General features: G+C 55.3%; 1 protein-coding gene across 1 annotated transcript; it reads left to right on the forward strand.

Moving 5' to 3' along the window:
• The first annotated feature begins 5,109 nt into the window (after nucleotides 1-5,109).
• On the forward strand, nucleotides 5,110-20,045 carry FADS3 (fatty acid desaturase 3). Its single transcript, XM_033120400.1, has 12 exons — nucleotides 5,110-5,518; nucleotides 14,246-14,356; nucleotides 14,857-15,054; nucleotides 15,508-15,609; nucleotides 15,721-15,843; nucleotides 16,122-16,182; nucleotides 16,819-16,895; nucleotides 17,304-17,401; nucleotides 17,784-17,880; nucleotides 18,019-18,098; nucleotides 18,265-18,390; nucleotides 19,708-20,045. Exons 1-12 carry the CDS (start codon nucleotides 5,294-5,296, stop codon nucleotides 19,757-19,759), a joined length of 1,350 nt encoding a protein of 449 aa, XP_032976291.1. The 5' UTR covers nucleotides 5,110-5,293; the 3' UTR covers nucleotides 19,760-20,045.
• Nucleotides 20,046-23,879: the final 3,834 nt, after the last annotated feature.

The following is a 23,879-nucleotide window of genomic DNA, read 5'->3' on the forward strand; positions in this document are numbered from 1 at the left end:
GCAGTATTTGTCCTTTTGTGACCGGCTTGTTTTACTTCACATAATGTCTTCAAGGGTCATCCACGTGGTAACGTAGGACAGGATTTCCTTTTTAAGGCTGAATGACATATTCCGTTGTATGCATATGCCACGTTTTATCTGTCCATCCATCGAAGGACATTAGGTTTCTTCCACCTTGTGGCTATTGTGAATAATGCTGCAATGAACATGGGAGTGCAGATAGCTATTTCAGACCCTGCTTTCAATCCCATTGGATATTTACCCAGAGGTGGGATTACTGGATGATATGGTCATTCCATTTTTAATGTTTTTGAGGAGCCTCCAGACTGTCTTCCATAGTCTTTGGACCTTTTACAATCCCACCAGCAGAGTGCGAGGGTTCCAGTTTCTCCACATTCTCGTCAATGCTTGTTACGTTGCTACTTTTTGATAACGGCCTTCCCATTGGCTGTGAGGTGATAGCTCACTGTGGTTTTGATTTGTATTAATGGTGCTGAGCATGTTTTCGTGTGCTGGTTGGCCGTCTGCTTGACATCTTTTTACTAAGGGGCATTCAGTCAAAGGAGCTCTACTATATCATCACAGTGTCTTCAGGGAGAGTCTTGTGTGTGGGGGTGGTAGGGCCACAGCTCTTGAGTAATTCTGTGGCCCTTGCCTCCCCAGAGCTCAGCCTTCACAGAAGAGCAGTGTCCAGGGCCTCGTAACCAAGCTCCCAGGATGGTGAGCTTTAACTCAAGGCCAAGTCCCAAGGCTCTGACTTGAGTCTGCTTTGTGTGTCTGCTGCACAGCCACTGCCTGGCTTTGTGACTGCTCTTTCTGGGAGGCCCAGGGCTTTCTCCTAAATTTGCCTGTGTAGGCCCTGCCATGCCCATGCCTCTTGCCCACGCCCCGCTGGCCTGCGCAAGCATCATTTGGCTCCAGGACAGTGGCTGGTAGCTCTATAGAGGTGGAGACTTCAGTATGTCCAACAAGAGGCTTGTGTGGCAGCTCATGGCAGGGAGAAGCCCAGCAGGAGCAGGGACAAGGGCTGTATTTGAGTGGTTTGAGGGACTCCCTTCAAACCTCAAGTTCCCCCCACCCAAAAAAAAAAAATGCTTCAGCTGGCCAGACCCTCCCTTTTGGCTAGTTCCCCTTCCTCCTCCCTACATGCAACACTCTGGCAGTGGCCCAGTGGCAGCTCAGGAATGTCAAGTGGTACCTCTCCCTTTCCAAGTGGTCAGAGAGGGCTCTGTTGCCCTGACAGGGGTTTGGGGACAATGAAGTCCCAAGTTCCCCCGATTCTAGGAGAGTTGCAAGATCCACGGGATTGAAGCCCAGAGAGGTAAAGTGACTTATTGAAGGCCCCAAGGCCTGCAGAGAAGTGGTGTGGGACGCTGTTGGTTTGGCTGTGGGGAGGAGATAATTCAGATTTTATGGGAACACAACTCCGGGTGGCAGAAGGGCCCAACCATCTCTCTCTTCCTGCTGGGACAAAGTGGCTGGAGAGGTGGCACGGCCCCAAGCCCCATCCTTGCTTTACTTCCTGGGGAACACTGTGCAGGCTGTCATCCTTCTCATCTCCCCAAGGGCAGGTGGGGTCGGTGTAGGACCTAACTCACCCCAACCCCCAGCTGTTGCACACACGAGCTGAGAGCAGGCCAGCGTCCAGGAAAGGCAACGGGTCAGCATCTAGCCCCTGAGCGCTCCTGAACATGGAGTGAGGGCTGTGTTTGTGTTCCCCTGTGGAGGGGTTGGATTTTTTTTGTTTTTTTTGATGAGAACATTTAAGATTTACTCTCTTAGCAGCTTTCAAGTATGTAATATAGTATTATCAGTAATCACCATGCTGTACATCAGATCCCCAGAACTTACTCACCTTATAACTGAAAAGTTTTTACCCTTTGACCAACATCTCTGCATTTCCCACACCCCTCAGCCCCTGGCAAACACCATTCTACTGTTTCTATGAATTCAGTATTTGTCTTTCCCTGACTTATTCCACTTAGCATAATGCCCCTTCCAGGTTCACCCTTGTTGTCACAAATGACAGGATATCCTTCTTTTTTCATGGCCAAGTAATATTATATATGTATATATGTTATAATATTATATATGTATATATAATATATATTAGTATATATGTGTATATATTATATATGTTTATATTATATTATATATGTATATATATTATAATATATATAGTGTTATGTATGTATATATATATAATATTATTTGGCCAGGAAAATTTATATATATATATATATGTATATATATATCACATCTTTATCCATTCTTCTGTTGACGGACACTCAGGTTGTTTTCCTGTCTTGCCTATTGTAAATATTGCTGCAATGAACATAGGCATACAGATATCTCTTCCAGATAGTGATTTCATTTCCTTTGAATATCTACACAGACGTGGCATTGCTGGGTCATAAGTTAGTTCCATTCTTAATTTTTGAGGAACCTCCACACTATTTTCTATAGCGGCTGTACTAATTTACATTCCCACCAACAGTGCACCTAGGTTTCCCTTTTCTCCCCATCCTTGCCAGCACTTACCTTGTCTTTTTGATAACAGACATTCTAAGAGGTATGAGGTGATATCTCATTGTGGTTTTGATTTATAGTTCCCTGATAATTGCTGATGTTGAGTACCTTTTCATGTACCTGTTGGCCATTTGTATGTCTTCTTTGGGAAAATGTCTGTTCAGTTCCTTTGCCCATTTTAAAATCAGATTTTCCTTTTTTTCTATTGAGTTGTATGGGTTCTTTAGATATATTTGGATATTAACCTTTCATCAGATATATTACTTGCCAATATTTTCTCCCATTCCATAGGTTAACGTTTCATTCTGTAGATTGTTCCTTTTGCTGTGCAGAAGCCTTTTAGTTTCATGTAGTCCCACTCATTAATTTTTGCTTTCGTTGCTTGTGCTTTTGGTGTCATAGCCAAAACATTGTTGCCAAGACCAATGTCAAGGAACTTTTCCCCCAAGTTTTCTTTAAGGAGTTTTATGGTTTCAGGTCTTATGTTTAGGACTTTAATCCATTTTTTTTTTTGGCATAAGTGTATATATTTTTCCAGGGCAAAGTTATACTTGTGGATGAACTCATGCAACAAACACTATGCAGTTGCATCATTTAGAGGCATTTGCAGTGGACAGGGGTGTGCCCAACTCCTTCTCTTGCTGACCCACATCCACCGGAAGGAGAGGGCAGCCAGCATGGACTCCACCACCCTGGAGTTTTTGGTTTTGTTTAGTTTTTAAATTTTTTTTTCACCCATCTCCCACCCCTCCCCCTACAGCAACCTTCAGCAACCATTGGCCTGTAGCTCTATATTTTGGTGCAGGAGGTTTATTTCCTCCAAAAGGCTACCTCCTCCATCCTCGTGCCCATATGTGAACACGGTGGGACAGGGGGATCTGCAGTGGCCTCCAGCCTCAAATGCCAGACACACTCCTCTAACCACCCCCCCCCAAAACACACACACACACAAGCTGGGGAGCGGGTATGAGGATGCCTCAGTGGAGAGGACTCAGGCAGCCCCACTTGTGGTGACCTCACAGCCTCTCCGGTTGCCCTGGTAACCAAAGCAGGTGCTCCTGGTACCAAGGAGAAACCAGAGGCCACCTCAGCCCTTCTTCTGCACCCAGGTCTGCCTACCCCACAAATATTAGCAACAGTGATTTCCTACAAATTGTTAGACTGAGATAAAAATGTGAACATATCAGAAAAATATGCAGTTGACCCTTAAACCACACTGGGATTAGGAGCGGGGATGCCCTCGCAGTTGAAAATCCACATAGGACTTTTGACTCCCCCAAAACTTTGGTTATCCCCTGGTATCCTCAGGGGATTGGTTCCAGGGCCCCTGTAGATACCACAATCCTTGGAATCTGGAGTCCCTTATATAAAATGATATATAGAACAAAGCATACGGTCAACCTCTGCACCCTGGATTCCCAAGCTGAGAGAGAAAATACTGTCTTCCATCTGAAGTCCAGTGAATCCACAGATGGGAAACCCAGAAATACGGAGGACCTACTATGTATTTATCGAGAAAAAAAAAATCCACCTACAAGTGGACCCACGCAGTTCAAGCCCGTGTTGTTCAAGGATCAACTGTACTTAGAGTTCTCAAAGGGTATTCCTGAGTCAGAACGCCAGCATCAGCTGGGAACTTTTTAGACATGCAATTCTCTGCCCTGAAACCGACCTGCTGGGTGGACCCAGCAGTCCCTATCTTAAGTCCTGGGGTTTAAGCTTTTCACTTCATTTTCACACAGGGCCCTGAAGCATATAACCTTAGCCTGATTTCATTCGTGTTGGATGTGAACTCTTAACTTTTAGGAACAGAGCTCTTTATCTCAAAGAAATACAAAGTAATTTAGGAAGCAACATACACTCAAAAGAATTTGAGATTAAGTAAAAATTGGGGTGGGGGGGACCGTTAGAAGCAAGTCACCTAGCTCAGTCCCCCCTCCCCCCCGTGAATGGCAGCACCCCACTACAGACTCCGGTGCCCCTACATCCCTTTCGCCCCAGTGGCCACCCTTCGATAGATATCCCCAGCCTTACAAGGGACAGCGGAAGGACCACCAGCCCTCACAGATGCCCCGCTTGGACGGGGAACTGGACCAGTCTCTCAGCCCTGACGGCGGCCTGGCTACGCAGACGTTGGGGGCCCATTGTTTGAAAGCTGTTTACGGTCACCTGGAGGTAGCCTCCCCAGCTCTGTGTGCTCAGGATTTAACGTCCCAGGACGCGTGGCAGGAAGCTTATTCGCAAATGGTTATTCCAGGCCCGCCGGGAGCAGACGTGGGCCCCCAGAGGGCGCAGCGGACACCGGCCGTGGGTGTTTGTCCCCGTCCCGCCCCCGCCCCACCCCCGCCCCGCAGAGTCCGTAGCTCGCTAGCGGACAGAGCCCTGGGCAGGGCCGGGCGTGGTGGCCGCGGACCTCGGGGGCGGGGCGAGCCCGCCTCGACACCGCCCTCCCCGGCGGCCGTAGCGCCGCGCAGCCAATGGGCGTCGGGGCGCTGCACAGGGATTGGAGCGCGGGGCGGGTGGCCGGGCCCGGGACGGGGGCGGGTAGCGGGCGAGCTGCCGGCGCGGTTATAAGGGAGGAAAGTTCTGCGCCGAGAGTAGAGCCTGGCGGCGCAAGCTCGTACGGCGGCCGCAGCGGTGGGGCGGAGCAGCAGAGGAGCGGGTGGCAGCGGAGAAAGCCCCCGAGAAGGCCACCTCATTCCCCTCGGTGTCTCGCGGGGACCTTAGAAAGGTCTCGGGTGCTCGAGGACTTTTGCACGCAGCCATGGGCGGTGTCGGGGAGCCCGGCGGGGGACCGGGGCCGCGCGAGGGGCCCGCGCAGCTTGCGGCGCCGCTGCCCACTTTCTGCTGGGAGCAGATCCGCCCGCACAACCTGCCGGGCGACAAGTGGCTGGTCATCGAGCGCCGCGTCTACGACATCAGCCGCTGGGCACAGCGGCACCCGGGGGGCAGCCGCCTCATCGGCCACCACGGCGCTGAGGACGCCACGGTAAGGAAGCCCACCGCCGGCGGGGTGGAGCCTGGCGTTCGCTGGGGCCTAATCGTGAGCTCAGTGCCCAGCTTCGCCTGCGGGACCTTAGCATCTTTCCTACTCTCGCTGACCTTTGACCTCCCGGCCTTGGATCCTGAGTTGGGTTGGACTAGGCAGGGCCTGATGGGGGGTAAGGAGGCCAGGGCCCTACATGGAGGACTGCACATTGGGCAGTGGCCCAGGGCTGGGCTGGAGTGGTTCTGTGCTGGAGGAAGGGGCTCTCAGAGGTGGGTGTGTCATGGCAGAAAGAGCCAGGCCTAGAAGAGGGCTCTGCTTGTTGTTCTGAGGTTCCTCCTCTTAGTTCTGGGTCCCCCAGACTAGGTCCCTCATGCTGGGTGCTTGCTGCCAGGGGTAGGGCGGGGTCCCCAGGGACTAGGTAAGGATGTGCCATCAGAGGCTGGGGGCTGGGCACAAAGGTTGGGCAGGGCGCAGAGGTATGTGGCTTGCCTAAGAGCTGCTGTACAGAGCAATGAGGGTCAGTGACTCACCTCTCCTGGGCTGGCAGCTGCATATGGGAGAACATTGCCAGCCAGGCTGGGTGGGCCCCTTTGGGAAGCACAGTCACCCCAGGAACAGGCTGGCCCTTGGGGACCCAGTTTTCCCTTCCCAGCCCATGTCTAGACGTGTCTTGGTCAAGGAGGGATGGATGTGGCCTGGTCCAGTGGGACAGTCTGGCTGGAGCCCAGTGGAGCAGACTATGGGGAGTCCCACCCCTTTCCCGCAGTCCCCCATTGGGAAGATAAAGAGTTGGGGCCACAATGCTCTGTCCTTGACCATCCAAAATTCTAGTTTGGCTGCACTGGGTACTGGGAGGTCTTAAAGATTCCAGGGGATGAATCCCTAACTAGCAGAACTTTAGGCAGCAAAAGAGATGTGTCCGGTCCCAGGAGGGTCAGTGTCTTTGTTGCCAGGCCACGTGCTCTCTGCCTTCTCCCATGGATTGGGCAATCTTTGCAAGACTCTTTTAGAGGAAAAAGGTCTTTCTTCCCTATTTCCACCCCAGGAAGCTGAGGGGTTAGGGTTAGAAGCCTCCTAAAATTCTAGAAACTGATAGAAAGCCTTGTCCGTAGGTGCGGAGGGGCTGGGCGGTGGCCATGGAGTTGAAGCTGACCGTGGGCCAATGAGTGTGTAAACATGTATAGGCCTATATATGTGTGAACGCTGCACACATCTCTGTGTGTGATTGTAAGTGTATGCACTTCTGCCAGGGTATGGGGAGTATGAGGTACCACAGCGCCTGGCTAAGCCCTGGCCACCCCTGGAGAATCCTATGAGTGTCTCCTCTGGCCTTTTCTCCTCTGACCTAGGACAGGGTGGAGGCAGGCTTGAGGAGGACAAAGGAGAGCATTCGTTAACTGCTTTTTCCTCCTTGGTGCCCAGACCTGTGTTAGGGACCCTTCCATGTGGGAACACCATCATACAGCTAGCTCTCATCCCTGAAACCTCCATCTGATGGTTTTCTCATTGATACATCACCAGTAAGATCTGGTTCTTGTATTCAAAAGGCAATCTGTTTGTTCTCTAGGGCTAGGTCATGGCTTGGCCATTGGAGGCTCTGAGTGACTTGGAATCAGGCATGTCATTCCTCTGATCCTCAGTTTCCTTATCTGTAAAGTGGGGAGAGCTGAGCCAGACAGTGAGCCAGCTGAGAGCAGAACCGGGCCTTCTCAACTCTGTGGCCTCAAGGCTGCCATGTCATCATTCTTGGTCAGTACATGTTGCTGGTGATAAGTGTGGTTGTGCCCTGCAACCTGTGAAGTGTGTTGGGACGGCCACGGCATAGCCACCCCTTTGCTGAGTGACCTTCTCTGGTTCTACCTTTGTCCATAATAGGAAGGAGTTGCATTAGGCCATCTCAGTTTCCTCAAGGCCCCAAACACTGGACTGGAGTTGCCAGAAATACCTAGACCGTTCAGGCCAAAGGGATTATGAGATGGCTGGGGGTGGGGTGCCCCGGTCTGTCCGTGATGGGCCCATAGGGCAGACCAGGGATTGGACCAGCCCAGTGCCCTCTGTGGTCGAGCCCAGATCCCAGGCATCCCATCCTAGGCCCCAGAGCACAGGTTGGGGTGGGGCATCCATCTTGTTAGGGCTGTGTTCCTGCAGCCACCTCCACCAGCCCTGGCTGCCCATCAGCTGTTCTCATGTCCAGGCAACAGAAGCCTTCCTGCCAGGAAATTCCCAGAGTTCCTGTGCCATTAAGTCAGCCTGTGGCCATCCTGGGATACAAAGCCGGTACCCTGGGGAGAATGCTCTGGGCCCTGGGCCAGGTTTGTCTAAGAGTCATAGGCGGCCTGAGGCGAGTGGAGCCAGCCAGGGGGGGCGAGGCCCGGCCACTGCTGGTCAGAAGTATATCAGGGCCAGGCGCTGAGCACCCACTATGTGCCAGGCTCCGAGCACCCACTATGTGCCAGGCTCCGAAGTCAGATTTATAAATACTTTTAATCCTCAAGATGCCCCTATGAGGCAGGTACTATTGTTATTATTCCAATAGTATATATATTGCAGTAGTATATATTTTGCAGGTGAGAAAACAGGCTCAGAGAGGCAAAGTGACTTTAAATTAAAAGATAGGTCTGGGATTTGAACCCACAGCCCATGCTCTGGACCACATGCTGTACTGCAACTTAGCTGTTTATTCCACCCATTCATTCTTTTATTATTGGATCATTAAACCCATCAGCAGATATTCAGTGGCAGAGGGACCAGCTAGAGCAAAGGCTCGGAGGTAGGACCCTGCTCTGTGCATTCAAGGAACAGCAAGGCTGGCTGCGTGGCTGGAGTAGAGCAATGGGGAGAAGGGCAGGTAGTGAGGTCCAGAGGTAGCAGGGGCTGCTCCTGCTGGGCGTCTGTGTCCTTGGAAACAGGACTTTGGTTTTATTCCAAGGGGGGCTGGCAGGGCAGAGCAGAGAAACCAGGGGATCTGATATAGATTTAAAAGGATCCCTAAGGGGAAGGGGTAAGGCCCCCAGGGGAGGCCACTCAGAAGAGGTGGCATTCACCTGGGCCTGAAGGGCAGGTGTGGCCAGGGCAGCGGGCAAAAGATGCTGTGGTCCAGGTGCACCAGCGGGAGCCATTGGGATTTAGCTCAGTGTGGCCTTCAGGCAACAACCTATGAGGCAGGTACTAGTGTAAGCCCATTTTGCAGATAAAGAGACTGAGGCTGAATATGAATGATATAAAGGGACCTTCTTGGGGCCCTTGAATGGCAGGGCCTTAGGCTTGGAGGGTGGAGTTTGTGTCTGGGTGGGAATTGGGGAGGCTCTGGAGTGAGGGTGGGGCTGCAGAGAGGACTGGCTATGAATGCAGAAGACTGGCTCCAGAGACTGTCTCCAGAACCCACACTCTGCTTCCAACCACCACGCTGGCCTCTGGCTGCCCTGAAAGCCCTGTTGCCTAATGTCCACTCTGTGTGATGTGTGACCTCTCTGGTCGCTGTAGGCATTTTCTGCAATGTTCCCTGAGTCCTTTCCAGGGGAGCTGCAGTGGCCTGCTCCCTCCCTGGAGGAGGACTGTCTGGCACTGAGCAGGAACACAGTGTGCAGAGGTAGCGGTGCTAGTGGCCTAAGCACGTGGGCAGCCCTCCCTTTTCTTCCCAAGGGTCCCAAGCAGCCATGGGTTCCTCATGAAACAGCTGGGAAGAGTCAGAGCCTAGTGGTGGAGAGAAGAGTACCAGAGGGCCTGGCCTCTTCGGGGCCACCGCTGGATCCCTGACACTTGTGAAGCCAAAGGTGTTGGGTGGAGGAGGTCCTGACATGTGTGCTGGCCTGTTACCAGGGACACCAGCGGTGCTGGGGGACAGAGGCGGCTTCCTGGGGGCATCTGTCCTTGAGTTGGGCTCTGCTGCATGGGCCAGAGTTGCATGTACCATGTTTAGAGCTGTGTGCCCTTCGGCTTCTTTGTGCCTCGGTTTCCCCATCTGTAAAGTGGGGATAGTGCTAGTGCTTCCATGTTGGCCTCCTGTGAGGAGTGCCAGGGAGAGGACAAGAAGGAGCACCTGAGTGCCGGACATGTCTTGCCACCTGGGAGAGAGAGGGATGGAGGGAGGAATTCCTGGGGTGTCCTTGGAGGCATGTCCCCCTCACGCCCCATCTCCACAACTCACTGTCACCTCCTCAGCAAAGGCTTAAGGAGCAGACCTAGACCACCCTAGCAACCCTGCTCTACCCCCTTTCTGATCTGGAACATTCCCTATTCTTTGGAGAGTGGCCAGAAGTGCTCCCCTGCCCCCACTGTGCCTCTGGGGGTGGAAAGAGGCCATCAGCCGTCCTCCAGGACTGGACCCGCACTCCCCTCTCCACAGCGTGTCACTGCGTGTCACGCCTGCAGGTCCCACCTTTCACAGGCACTAAATCTGAGTGGACTCAGGAGGAGGCACGTCAGGCCCGGGGGGCTGAGATCAGAGCTCGGCTGTGGGACTGGCTGGACGCCAGGCCCCTTCTAAGTGTTCCACCTGCACTGAGTAGGTCCTCCCCCAGAGGCCTACAATCTGGACATTGGTGGTTCCTGATTTACTGCCGAAAAAAATATAGAATGGAGAGGGGGTGTGATCTTTGTGGCTTCATGGCCCAGCTCCTAAGTGGTGGCTCAGATTCCATCCCCGGCAGGCTGGCTCCAGTGCACCCCCACTCCTGCCCCTTAACCAGCGGCTGCACCGAGCTCAGGCCTGGAGAGAGAGGGCAGAAGCCACTCCAAGGTTTCCAGGACGAGGCAGGGCTGGATGGTAGCTGTATCCTGGGAGGGGCTGGGCATCACAGAAGATGGACCTGGGTTCCATTCCCAGTTCTGCCACTGTGACCTGGGCAGGTGTCCCCACCACTCCGAGCCTCTATCCCCTTACCAGTAAAATGGTTCATATCCCTGCCTCATGGGCTGTGGAGGGTTGGTTCTTGTCCACTTACTACTCCCCAGTCCCTGCTCTGAGGACACTGCTGTGAACAGAGCCTGTCGCTGCCACCAGCAGCTTACATTTAGGGGCACAATTTTTATTCCAGCACTTTCACCCAACTCTGTTCCAAGACCCAGTGGGACACCTTGAATACCACTTTCGACTTGTTAGGAGGGGGAGGGTCATGGGGTTTGCACACACGCCCGGAGGGTGCTTCCAAGTGCACCAGGGTGGGTGAAGGTGAGTGAGACTCAAGAAACACCAGCTGTTCCCCGCAGCCCAGTCTCCCAGCAGCTTGGTCCTTGGCTGCTTGGGACAGTGACCAGCCTCATGGTGAGGACCACCCCTCAGACCCCTAGGAGGTCATTGCCTCCCCTCTGGCCCAGGAGTGGCCACCCCGGGACTACTGCCAAGTGGCCACAAGCACAGTTGTACAGTCAGACCAGGTTCTGATCCAACCTCCATCAAATGAAGCTAGATAAGTGGCTTAACCTCTCTGATCCTTCTGCCCAACCCCTGGTTCCTTAAGCAGAGGTCCAGAGAGGACTAAGTCACATGGCCCCAGCCAGTGTTCCAGAAAAAGCTATCTGCGGGTACATCAGGTTTTGGTCTGAGGCCACGAACCCACCTTGCTGATGCTGAGAGTACAGGAAGCACAGGCTCAGTGGTGCCCGCCCAGCCCCAGGAGACCCACTGCTCTCCAAGGACCTGCCACTGCCCTGCCTGGCCCCTCCCACCAGCTGCAGCCCTGGCCAGGGGCCCTGAGAGAGTGACACCTCCCCTTGTCACTCCAAGGGATAGACCTGGTTGGAGGTCCCCCAGTGGGCCTGGCTTTGTCCTCTCCCTCAGTGCATCCCCCCCAGGCCTGGCCCAGGTAAATTAGGACCAAGGGAAAGGAGTCTGGGAGGCCGACCTGTTCCTGCAGCTCCTTAGCTCAAGAGCATGGCCCTGGAGCACCTGGGGGACAGCTGGGCACTGTGGTGGCCCAGAACAGACAGGATGGGAGAGAGGAAAGGGTGGGAAACAGGAAATCTTGGGGTCGTAGACACAGCATGTGCGTTCTGCTCTGTGAATTTATGTACGGGCCATGCGCGTGAGGCTGTGTCTGCCTGAATGTTCACGTAGGCTCTATGTGCGTGTTTCTGAGAGTCTGCTGAGGTCGGTGGTGGGTGTGTCTGCATGCGTGGAGGCACACACATCAGACGTGGACTGCATTTCCGTGACATACATGCAACTCTGGGCATGTCCGTGTGAGTGTGCCCTGGGCTTCTGTGCATGTGTGGGCTCCGCGTGCTGTCAAGGGCGTTTCAGAAGAAACGAGAGAGAATCAGAGTCAGTGCTCATTTGGCCTGAAAAATGAAGGAAATTCTGACACAGGCTACAACACGGATGAACCTTGAGTACATCATGCTAAGTGACCAGTCAAAAAAAGGACAAATATTGTCTGATTCCTCTTCTACGAGGTCCCTAGAGTAGTCACATTTATAGAAACAGAAAGCAGGTCTGGGGGTGCCAGGGGCTGGGCGCGGGGGATGAGGAGGTAGTGTTTAATAGGGACAGAGTTTAGTTGGGAAGATGAAAAAGCCTGGAGATGGATGGTGCTGGTGGTGGTTGCCCAACAATGAGAATACAGGGCCGGCCCTGTAGCTCAGGTGGTCAGAGCATTGTGCTGCTGACACCGAGGTGGCTGGTTTGATTCCCACACGGGCCAGTGAGCTGCGCCCTCTACAGCTAAGATTGTGAACAACAGCTCTCCCTGGAGCTGCGCGGCTGTGGGCTGCCCTGTGCTAACGGGTGCCGCTGTGAGTGGCCGGCAGCTGGCAAGCGCTGCCGTGAGCGGCCAAGCGACGACTCGCGACCGACTGCCTCAGCCCGGGGGAGCGCAAGGCTCATAACACCCCATGGGCCAGGGAGCTGCGTCCTACACAACTAGACTGAGAAACAACGGCTTGAACCTGGGAAGGGTGATGGGAGGCGGAAGAAGAAGGGGGAACAAAACAAAACAATGGGAATACACTTCATGCCACTGAACTGTACGCTTAACAAATTGTTAAAACGGTAAATTTTATGTCGGTTTTACTACGAATAAAAAACTAAGGAAAAAACGAGTTAGAAGTCCAGAGTCAAAATGGCCCTAGAACCTTGCCCCCTAGATTTGCCTCCCGGATTTGCCGAGTTCAGGCAGGAGAACAGACTCATTCAGAGTCACAGCGAATGGGGTGAGCTGAGCCCCAAGAACAGGCTTCTCCCCTAGCTCCCAACCCACTCCCCAGCAGGGCCAGAAGGCCAGGGCCCCAGCAGTTTCTGTAGGGCCACCCTCCTTCCCAGCCCCTTCCCTCCCAGGTGTGTTGCCCCTCAGTCAAGCTTCTTCCAGGAGAGGAGAGCTGCACTTCCACAGCTCCCTTCCCTGTTAGGAATTCCCGGGAGGGCTCCCAAGTCAGCCTTCCCAAGGGCCTGGTTTATTCCAGAAGCCTCACCCTCCCAGTCTCACTGGTCCCCAGGCTGCCCTGGGTCAGTAAGAGAGCAGGCGACATGGAAGACATCGGCTCCTGCAGGTGTGGTCTCTAAGTGGAGGCTGGGGGCTGCCTAAGCTGCTTCCTGCCCCCAGGACTGGGTGGGATGTCTGGCAGTAAGTACAGGAGTCGAGCTATCGCTTGTGTTTTAACAACACTCACCAGAATCTGGTAGGCTCATTACTGAGAGGACAATAGGGGGCCCCGTTCGTAGTAAGCCTTCTTCAAAGGTGTTTCCTTTAGCAGCCGATAGTCACCGTCCCCTGGCCCACAGGGACACCGCCATTCTCGTCACTGCTCCTTCTGAGCGGGCTGCTGGGTGACTGGCTAGCTCCTTCAGACAGAGCCTCCGAAAGCCCAAGGATAGACATCAGTTTGAGCCAGTAATGAAGAGTAATGAGCCAATTACACCAAGACTCGATGGGGAAGACTCAGTGAGCGCCAGGTGTGAAGTTCAGGTTTCATAACACTTCAGAACTGCCCCAGCCACTTCCTGGCTGGTGTCTTTCCCCAGCCCTCTGTCTTTCTTCTTGTCTCTTTCTTCCTCTAACCCTCTCTCCTATATTGCACACCACCCCTACCCCGGCTATTACAGAGAATGGTAGATTATTTCATTTACTTTTAAAAAAACTTACATTTTCCGCTCCTGCTTTTAAAACCAGGTGAGTTTAACTATTAGAGTATCTTCCTCGCAACCCCCTAAGAACTCAGTATGGTCCTCGACTGATTTTTTTTCTCCCGGTGGCCCCGTGGTCTCCAATGACAAGTTTTCCCACCCTCACATTACCTATTGCTTGTATTTGTAAAAGCCCTTACATGGGACATTTGTGACTCAAATCTCACTTTATATGCAGTAGAAAAACATACGATTTCAAGAAAGCTTTCCAGAGATTTCTTTTTATATTTTGGAAACGTTGAACCCTGTCATGGAAGACATCAGAGCCTTCCAGGGAGGCCTTTTTGCAAATCCAGATGTTTATATATATACCCAGCCAGGTTTGGAGAAGGGCCCCCTGTACTGGGTGAAACAGCTGGGGACTGGCTGGCGAAGGGTGCCTGGCAGGGCACTCAGAGCCTGGGGAGGACCATGGCAGGCTCCTGGGCAAGGCTGACCCATGTGGTCCTATTTCTATGATTGCTGAACAACCAACTTACTCTGCGTCCATCTGTCTGTCTGCTCTGCCTTTCCATCAGCAGTCCTTCCACCTTGTCTCTACCTGCTGACTCTGGGTGCTGCTCCAGCTGTTTGTCTGTCTGCCCACCTGACTGTCTGCTCTCCCTCAGGATGCCTTCCACGCCTTCCACCAGGACCTCAATTTTGTACGCAAGTTCCTGCAGCCACTGCTGATTGGAGAGCTGGCCCCGGAGGAGCCCAGCCAGGATGGACCCCAGGATGTGAGCAGGGCCCTGGTGGAGGCTGAGCCATCCCTGAAGGGGACGGAGGGCATTGCCAGTAGCAGCTCCATCTGTACTACCCCAAGGGGACCCAGGGCCAAGGCTGGTTTGCCATCCCTTCCTGAGCAGGCAGTTGTAGGCAGAGCTCTAGGGATGCCTGCGAGGGTCCCAGGCCCCAGTTCTGGCAGGGCCAGCACTTGTCCCCAGGTGAGCCCTTCCCTGCTCTGGGCCCAGCATCCCCATCTACGATGACAACTTTGATGAGCTGAGCTCTAAGAGTTTTTTTGCCCGCTCCAGCTTTCTCTGCTTCTCACGTACCCCCGACCTTTTGCGGGAGAGCCTTCGCCACCAGGCAGCAAACTAGTTCACACCCCAAGCCAGGTGTTCTTGTCCCTCTGTCCCCTTTGGCCACACCCCTTGGGCCTGTCAGGGGCTGTGGGGGGCTTCCGCGGACAACTGGAGCCTTGTGTCCTTGGCTGACTGGCCACTCCCCACGGCAGGCCCAGCTGGTCGAGGACTTCCGCGCCCTGCGCCAGGCAGCCGAAGACATGAAGCTGTTCGAGGCCAAGCCCACCTTCTTCGCTCTTCTGCTGGGCCACATCCTGGCCATGGAGGTGCTCGCCTGGCTCATCATCTACCTCTTCGGCCCCGGCTGGGTGCCCAGCACCCTCGCTGCCCTCATCCTGGCCATCTCCCAGGTGACCCTAGCACTGCCTTGCAGCCCCCTAACCTGTCCAACAGACGCAGGGCCTGGCACATGCGGACACTCTGGACATACATTTGCTGAATGAATGAACAAACAAATGAACGAATGAACGACCAGCCAGAGGCCCCATAAAGCGTGTGTCTGGGGGTCATGCAGCATTTTAAGTGAGCTGACAAGTTCCTTACTTAACCCTGAGTGAGCACAGAGCAGTGAACCAGAGCGCTGCTGCCCCACAGCTCCACGCAGCGTGCTGGCCCCTCAACCTGAAACTCAAGTGTTCCGTCAAAAGAGGAAGCTTGAGCACAGGGTCTTAAAATGGAGCAGTAGCTGTGGGTGTGCCCCGGGAGCTGGGAGGGCTCACTGGGCCCCCAGGAAGCAGCACCCTCCCCCATGGCCATGGCCAGAGTCCAGATGCCAGGGCTCCTGAGCCTGCCTTTCTCTCCAGGCTCAGAGCTGGTGTCTGCAACATGACCTGGGCCACACCTCTGTCTTCAGGAAGTCCTGGTGGAACCACATGGCCCAGCAGTTTGTGATGGGACAGCTAAAGGTGAGGGTGGGGTGGGCGGTGGGCAGCCAGGGGCTAACGCGCTGGGTCTGCCGGCACAGAGAGGTGGACACAGCCTGGCCCCACCCCTGACAGCCGCCTCCTCCCGTCCAGGGCTTCTCCGCCCACTGGTGGAACTTCCGCCATTTCCAGCACCACGCCAAGCCCAACATTTTCCACAAAGACCCAGATGTGACTGTGGCACCCGTCTTCCTCCTGGGGGAGTCGTCCATTGAGGTACATGGGGAGGATGTGGGCACACAGGCTGGGCTCACAGCTGAGGGGGGCCTGGTAGCTCCTGAAGCCCCCCAGTATGGCCCAGCCCCAGCCCCTAACCAAGCCCTCCACTCTAGTTCCAGGCTGAGCTCCTGCCCCAGAGGAACCCCTTCCCCCCTTCCCAGCCTGCTGGTGACAATGGGCCCAGTTTGGCTCCAGCCAGCCCCCTGCCCCTGCCTGGGAGGAGGGGGGCCTGGAGAGCTACCCCCCACCCCTCCAGCCTCCACCTGTCTCCACAGTATGGCAGGAAGAAACGCAGATACCTACCCTACAATCACCAGCATCTGTACTTCTTCCTGAGTGAGTGGCCCTTTGCCCCCGCACTGGTAGGGACCTGGCTGGGGTGGGGACCACACCTGAGCCTGCACCATCTGCCCCCATGCATGCTGACACTGGGCAGCGTCCATCACCTTCCGGGGAAGGGGCACTTGTTAACCATCCCTCAGCATGGCACCTTCAAGCCTCTCCCAGCCCCTGCTCTGCCACCCCAGCCTGCAGCCTGTGCTGTGTCCCGTTGCCAGCCTTTGCCCCAGCCGGTCCCTCTGCCTAGTGTGCCTTTCGGCCAAAGGTAGTCACAGCCTTGCCTGGAGCTTTCAGGATTTCTTCCTGCCCTCACAGCAGGGCAGTCCAGAGGCCCAGAGCTTTTGAGCAATTGTTGGGGTGGACAGGATTCAAGGGTGGGGACATGTAATGCTGGCCCCACACTGCAGAAGAGACGCAGGAGGCAGTGAAGTGAGGGCCAGCCTGGAGAGGCTTGGATGCTGAGGGAAGAATGTGGACCAGGCCTTGTGGGTGATGAGGTGTCATCCCAGCTGGCCGGGCGCAGCGCCAAGGCCCACTGGCATTCCCAGAATAACAGGCCCACTATCCAACTCCATCTGCCCAGCCTGCTCGGTGTCCCTCCCCTGTGCTGAGCCTCTCATGCCCTCCTTGCAGTCGGCCCACCGCTGCTCACCCTGGTGAACTTTGAGGTGGAAAATCTGGCGTACATGCTGGTGTGCATGCAGTGGATGGTGAGTGGATCCTGCTCAGGTCCCCTGGGCATACAGCTGTGGTGGCAGTGGGGTGTCAGGGAGCAGCCCCTGTCCACGAAGACAAACAGGTGTGCATGCAGCAGTGTGGTGCATGCAGGGAGGGAGGGAGCGAGCGTGCTTCCTGGGGGTGGGGATCCACTGGGCCTCCTCTGCCAGGCATTTGTCTCCCAGGCAGGGCTTCCCTCCTGTCAGGCCCTCCATTGTACCTTCACCTCTGCTCAGCTGGCAGGGCAAGGACCCTGTCCCTTTCCCTAGCTTAGAAAACCGAGGCCTAGAGAGGGGCAGTGACCTGTCCAGGGCTCCAAGGCACAGCAAGCAGAGGGGTGAATGACCTTGGCTCCCCTTCCTGGCCCCTTTGAGATCTCTGTTCTCTTCCACCCTCTGCAGGACTTGCTGTGGGCTGCCAGCTTCTACTCCCGCTTCTTCTTGTCCTATATTCCTTTCTATGGCCTTACTGGGGCACTGCTCCTCTTTGTGGCTGTCAGGTATGGCCAGGTTTGGAATGGCAGGGAGTGGGGAGGTCACACGTGAGCAGCAGGGGACCCTGACCAAAGCCCTCCACCTTCAGAGGCTCTGTTTCCCCTTCTGCAGAATGGGGATAGCAGGACTTCCTCTCTGGGTTGTGGAAGAATCACATGACACCAGAGTGGCGGGCTCCCAGGGGTGGCGGGTCTGGGGCAGTGGCCCTGTGGACATCTGCCCTCATGAGCAGGGCTGCTCTGGGCTCAGACTGCTCCACTCAGCTGCTTTAAACACCAGCGGGGGAGGGGTCACCGCGATCCCATGGTACAGATGAGGAAGCTGAGGCCCAGGTCTGGTCTAAGTGGTGAGCTGGACATGGGGCAGTGTCTGAGCCTCTCCCCACAGGGTCCTAGAGAGCCACTGGTTCGTGTGGATCACACAGATGAACCATATCCCCAAGGAGATCGGCCACGAGAAGCACCGGGATTGGGCCAGCTCTCAGGTGAGCAGCAAGGGCTGGGTCAGTCGGGGTATCTCTTGGGGGTGTGGGGGGTCCCAGCTAGGAGGAGCCCTGATGGGGCTGCCAGGTTCAGGGGTCTGTGCCGTCCTCCCTCACCTGTGCCCTGCCCACTCCTGGCAGCTGGCAGCCACCTGCAATGTGGAGACTTCACTCTTCATCGATTGGTTCAGCGGGCACCTCAACTTCCAGATTGAGCACCAGTGAGTGCAAGCCCTGGAGCCCAGTGGGTGGGAGTGGGTCTTTCCCCGGGGAGATTAAGACGTGAGCCTGGGAGAGGTGGTGAGCAGGGCCTGGACGGTGATGGGTGGTGCTCCCTCTGGCATCTCCCCACCTCAGGTGCCATCACATGCTCTCCCCTCCCCGCAGCCTCTTCCCCACAATGCCCAGGCACAACTACCATCGGGTGGCACCGCTGGTCAAGACGCTATGTGCCAAGCACGGCCTGAACTATGAGGTGAAGCCCTTCCTCACTGCCCTAGTGGACATCATTGGGTAAGGACCCTCTGTTCACGGTGGTTCCCCTGGCTCCCCTGCCTCCCTCGCCCCCGACAGTCCCTTGTCTGAGCCCACATGGACCCCTGTTTAACATGGCATTCGAGGCCTTTCCCATCAGCCTTTCTGTCCTCAGCCCTCCCTCCCTTCCGTGCACTTGCCATGGGCCCAGGCCCTGTCCTAGGTGTGAACACAGCAGTGAGGAAAACAGGCCAAAATCCACGTCTTCCTGGCACTGATCTCTTAGCAGAGGAAACAGAAAATAAACAGTTAAAATAACAAAATTATAGAAAATGTGAGAAAGGGAGAAGTGCTTTGGTGAAAAACAAAACAAAACCACAAAACCTAAGGGTTGGGGCAGGAGAGGGGCTGGGGAGTGCCAGGCAGGGGTTGCAGTTTTTAATCGGGTGGCAGCGTGGGTGGTACTGAGGAGGTGACAAGTGAGCAGAGACGAGGAGGAGAGGAGAGCTCTGGCCATGGAAACGTCTGGGGAAAGAATATTCTGGGCAAGGGAACAGCAGTGCAAAGGCCCTGAGGCAGGTACTGGCGGCAGGAGAGCTGCTGAGCAGAGCAGGCAGACGCAGAACTTAGATTCTGGAAAGATGCCCTGACAGTGGGCATGTGTTAACGGGGTCAGAGTCAAAGCAGAAAGAGCAGAGCAGAGGTCCTTGCGGCTGTTCTGGCGAAGGATGACGGGCTCAGCCCAGTGGTAGCCTTGGCAGTGGGGGACAGAGGTCAAACGCCCCAGCCAGAGCTCGTCCACCTCTGTGCCTTGGCACTCGCTATTCCCTTTACTCAGATGCCCTTCTTTCTTCTCTACTGGTGTTTGGGCTCCTGCGTCTCCTTCATGACCCTTCCCGGCCCGACCCTCTGAGCCCCGGCTACTCAGCCTGGCCCCGTTAGAACACCTGGCACAGGGTTTCCTAGCAAGTTGTTGATATTTCTGGCTCTTCTGCATGACATCGGGCTCCTGGTGGACAGGTGCCAGGTCTTACAAATCTCTGGGTCACAAGGCCCAGCAGAAGGAGGCAAGACAGAGCTGGAGGAAAGCAAGGCAGGCCTGCTCTGGCTCGTGCCTGGACGTGGCCTTGGCTCTGCCCCTCCCCTTGCCCCCACTCCAGGTCGAGAGTCCACACTGGTTCATGCGGGGGTAGCCTCATCTCCCACTCCACCCCTGCAGCCCCACTCAGCTGCCTGCCCCAGGGGAAGAGGACTCAAGGCAATGGGGATGCCTCCGCTCACTTTCATCCTTTTAGGGGGAGGGGGCTGGTATCTTGCAAGTGAGTCCCAACACCCACCCCCATCCCTGCCTCCTAGGTCCCTGAAGAAGTCTGGCGACGTCTGGCTGGACGCCTACCTCCACCAGTAAAGGCAGCACCCAGGGCCCCAGCAGCCACCAAGCTGGCTCAGGCAGGCTCAACAACCCGTCACGCCGACCCGGGCCTGGGGGCCCCGCCTGCCCTTCTGGTCCTGCCGTCTTCCCCTCAGCCCCCTTGCCTGTATCAGCAGCCCTGCGACTGCAGCTTTTGGCCCAACCTGACAAGGGCTAGGAGGAGGGTACATAAAGCAGCATAGTGATCATGGCATGTTTTCCTGGGGCAAAAATTTAGGGAAAACTGTTATTTTTATATAAAAATAAACCTAGAGATATTATAGAGGATTGAATTTTCATGAATTTTGGAGCTGGAATCTGCTAAGATCCCCAACAGGCGTTCAGGCCCTGGGCCATCAGGATGTTAGAGGCGGGGGTAGGTGGTGGTTGTCGGAGTTCCCCACCACTCTGGGTCGGGGAGCTGGCAGCTGCCTCGGGTTTCGCCTGAGGGCCTGGTCCCTTCCTATCCTTCGTGCACTCACCAGCGACTTTGGGCAGATCATGCTGGACTCATCTCACTTTACTCCTGCACACAGTGGGACGGGGGCTGGTCCAGCAGATGGGTCCCAGGGCTGAGGGCCATGTCTGCAGGTGCCCCTGAGCACAGGACGTCCTGGACCTGCACTGGCCTCCTCCTGCCGCCTCCGTGATGACGAGGCTCCGAGGGCCACGGTCCGTGGACCGCCTGCCCATCTCAGTACCACACTTATCACACCGCTCGGGGTGCAGCCTGACTACGCCCAGTGGCCCACAGGCGGTGACACCGGATCTCCCCCGTGCCTGCCTGGGGCCAGGTGCTTGCTGGAAGTTCCTGTAGTGACTAAGCTAGACCCCTGAGAAGTGGCCATTTCCATCCCTGGAGTCTGAGAGCAGCATCCAGCTCGCCCTGGCTTGGCTGGTGTCTTTGGGCAGGCGCTGTCCTTCCCTAAGCCTCAGTCTCCTCATCTGGAAAATGGTTGGCCTGGGCCTGTGGTTTTCAACAGTTCTGGGGAGGGCTTTGAATTGCTCCTTGGGGCTTCCTAAGCGTGGGAAGAAGGGACAGCTGGACTGCTGGTCCCCTTTGATCCCAGTACCCACACACTTCAGCGGCTCCGAGCTAAGCTGCAGGTTTCATTTGAAGAAGTGTCAGCAGTTTAAAGAAAATATTGAAATGCTGAGCTAGGATTTCCCTGAGAGCCTTTCTGGAGTAGGAGCTGGAGTCTCCCCACCTGCTGCAGGATTGGCCCCTGCCCTTCGTCAGGATTCCCATTGCCCTGGACTGGGTCCCCTTCAGGAGGTGGAAGGGTCACAAATACTGCAATGCTCATTCAGTCCTTCCCAGGAGCACCCAGCCCCACCCTGACCTACTCCACGTGACTTCCCTTCTTCTTTGGAGTCAAGCAGATGGGAGGCAAGTCCTGTCTCTGCCAGAACTCAAGACTGTATGACCTTGGAGATGTTATTAAACTTCTCTGAGTGGTACGATGACCTCCTAGGGTGATAGAAGATAAAAGGGATTCTGTGTGGAAGACTCTGCACAGGGCCCAGCACAGAGCTCAGAAATTTATTAAAACATTTTATACACACAGTCCAATGCCCCGGGGCCACCACCTACTCTGAATTGGGACAAGCCCTTGGTTGTTTCTGACCCTGTTTCCTCCTTGAAAGGTACTTCCTGCCTTGAAAGCAAACTCCTATGTCCAGAGCTGTCCTGCATTCAGGGTCCCTGGCAAGCTGTTCCCTCTGCCAGGAGTCCCCTTCCTGTGGTCACCTATGGAAACCCTGCAGACTCCTGGTGTCCTGTGGGCCCTGGGATGACATTCCCTTTATCCCCTCCCTGGGCAGACAATGCATTTCCTGAGTGGCTCTGCTGCATTTATCAGGGAGATATTAACACCCTGGACTCCAGCGCAGACGCTGAGCCAGCAGTGCCCCCCAGGGGCGTCTAGAATCATCGTGGGACGTGCCACGCTGTGCTGCCCCTGCTGGTAGCTGTGGGGAGTGCCCCCTCCTGTCTGAAAGTGGGTAGTTGCCTAGGAACTTGCTTACAGGACCCTTGGGGAGGCCTCCTGGCCTGAAGTAGCCCCTGCCCCCAGGTCTTTCCTTACTGCTTGGAATCCTTCAGTGGCAGGTCATCTTTGCACTTGTCCCACTCTGTCCCCCATGCTAGAGTGCCTGGGGACAGGTCACCATCGTTTTGCTGAGCTGCGCTCTCCCTTCTCTAGCTGTAGCTTTCCTAGGCAGTCATGAAGCAAGAACTTAGGGAGCAGGGGCCAGGTTTGTCAAAGGAATGAAGGGCCTAGGTGGAACATCTAAGAAACCCCCTGTCCCTGCTTTATGCTTTGCACAGCGTCTTGGGCCCCGAGGAAACGCAAAACCACTGAAGGAAGCCATGACTTGTTCATTTGCTTCTGTAGTCAACCAGCATTTATTTGACTAAGACTCCCCATGGGTTGGCCCGGACAGGTGATGGCAAAGGAGATTCACAAGAACCAGCCCTGGCCTGTGATGTTGGGAGGGGCTGTAGGGATGACAAACAAATTCCTTTGTGACAGGACAGGAACAAATTCCTTTGTGACACATGGGTCATGGCTCCTTCCCTGGTCTTTCCCACACACACCCCTCCCCCACAGGTCCTGGAGCACCTGGCTGCCTGGGTCGCGTTGGCCCTTCCCAAGCTCCTGGTACCTGTCACTAATTCTCCAGATGCTTGCTCCTGAACAAGATGATGTGGAAGGAAGACCTAAGTGCCTTCCAAATTCAAGGAAACATGTGCATAATGGTGAGGGACAGTAGAGACATGATCTTTAAATCCTCAAATGCTAGGTAGTCACTTGTCCTGCTTCTGAAAGGGCCATCTGGTTAGAAACAAAGTCCAGCCAAACGAGCACCGACTGGAGTTCTGACCCGGGGGCCCACCTTCCTCCAACGGGCCTTAGTTTCTTCATAGTTGGTTGTAGGACCCCCCTGGGGGTCCACAGCTTATCATTTTCATCTCAGCCATCAGACCAGAGGCTCTTTGAGAAGCTGCATCCTGTCCAGAGGGGCAGACCTGTCTGGGGAAGACACAGCTGGAAACAGCTGAGGGTCCTGATTGGCCCAAGGTACTGTCTCAAGTGAACAGCGGCTGGTCCTTCCAAGGGCAGTCCAAGCCCAGCCCAGGTGGCTACCACCTCTTCCCTGCCCCTTCTCACCAAAGTCCTCCTCTGTCCTCCCAACGGGCCAGGTTTTCTGAGTATCCAGGTGACACCTGAGTGATTTGCTAGGTCTCTGGCCGCCTCTGGGGCTCCAGGTCCACAACAATCCAGGCTGCGCTGCCAGCTCCTTTTCTGGGCCTGGTACCCTGCATGTGACACGCCACAATGCTGATACCCCCATCAGGGTAGCCCCCTCAGTGTGGGTGGACTTGTCTCCCCCACAGGAACTGACTCCCTCTACGGTCCCCGCCTCTTTGACCAGCCGCTGGGAACTCGGGGAACAGTCTTGACACTTCACAAGATGGGGTGGGGGGAAATCTTGGTCTGGGAAACACACTTCCCTTGCAGGGGGTGAAGCAGATGCCGGGAGTGCTGGGTGAGGAACCAGGACCCCGCATGCCTGCCCTGATCCAGCTGCTGTCCCCAAGTGGTTTCAGACCAGTCCTTTCCTCTCTGGTCTCAGCCTCCTCACCTGTGAATGGAAGCTTCAGGTCTTGTGGCCTTGCGTTAGGATGTCACACCTTTGGCAGGGGGTGGGGAAATCTACCACTGTGTTGGGCAAGAGCCTCAGCTAAGTATGGGAACAGGACAGCAGGTACAGGTATCCCCAGCTTCTTGCCCCAAGGGCAATACTTCGGGGCGCGGTAGGGTGGGGGGAGGAAAAAGTCACAGAGAAGATCCAAGTGCCCAGTGACCTAAACCAAGACTTACCTGGTGCCCTCATAGCCGCAGCGTCCACCTAGCCACTGTCCCCGGGATCCTGGGTGTCACTTGTGATAGACCCTGGACTTATGTGGTGGCAGGGGTGGGGAGCCTGGACCGTATCCTCCCGAGAGTCAGGTTGCCAGGCCCAGTTCAGGTAGGAGGCAGAACACAAGCACAGGTAAGAGGAATGTTCCCCAAGCTCTTCCAGCCTTGAAGTCCTCTGATGTGTTCCCAGA

This window comes from Rhinolophus ferrumequinum, chromosome 11 (genome assembly GCF_004115265.2).
Source record: "Rhinolophus ferrumequinum isolate MPI-CBG mRhiFer1 chromosome 11, mRhiFer1_v1.p, whole genome shotgun sequence".
Classification (NCBI taxonomy): Eukaryota; Metazoa; Chordata; class Mammalia; order Chiroptera; family Rhinolophidae; genus Rhinolophus; species Rhinolophus ferrumequinum.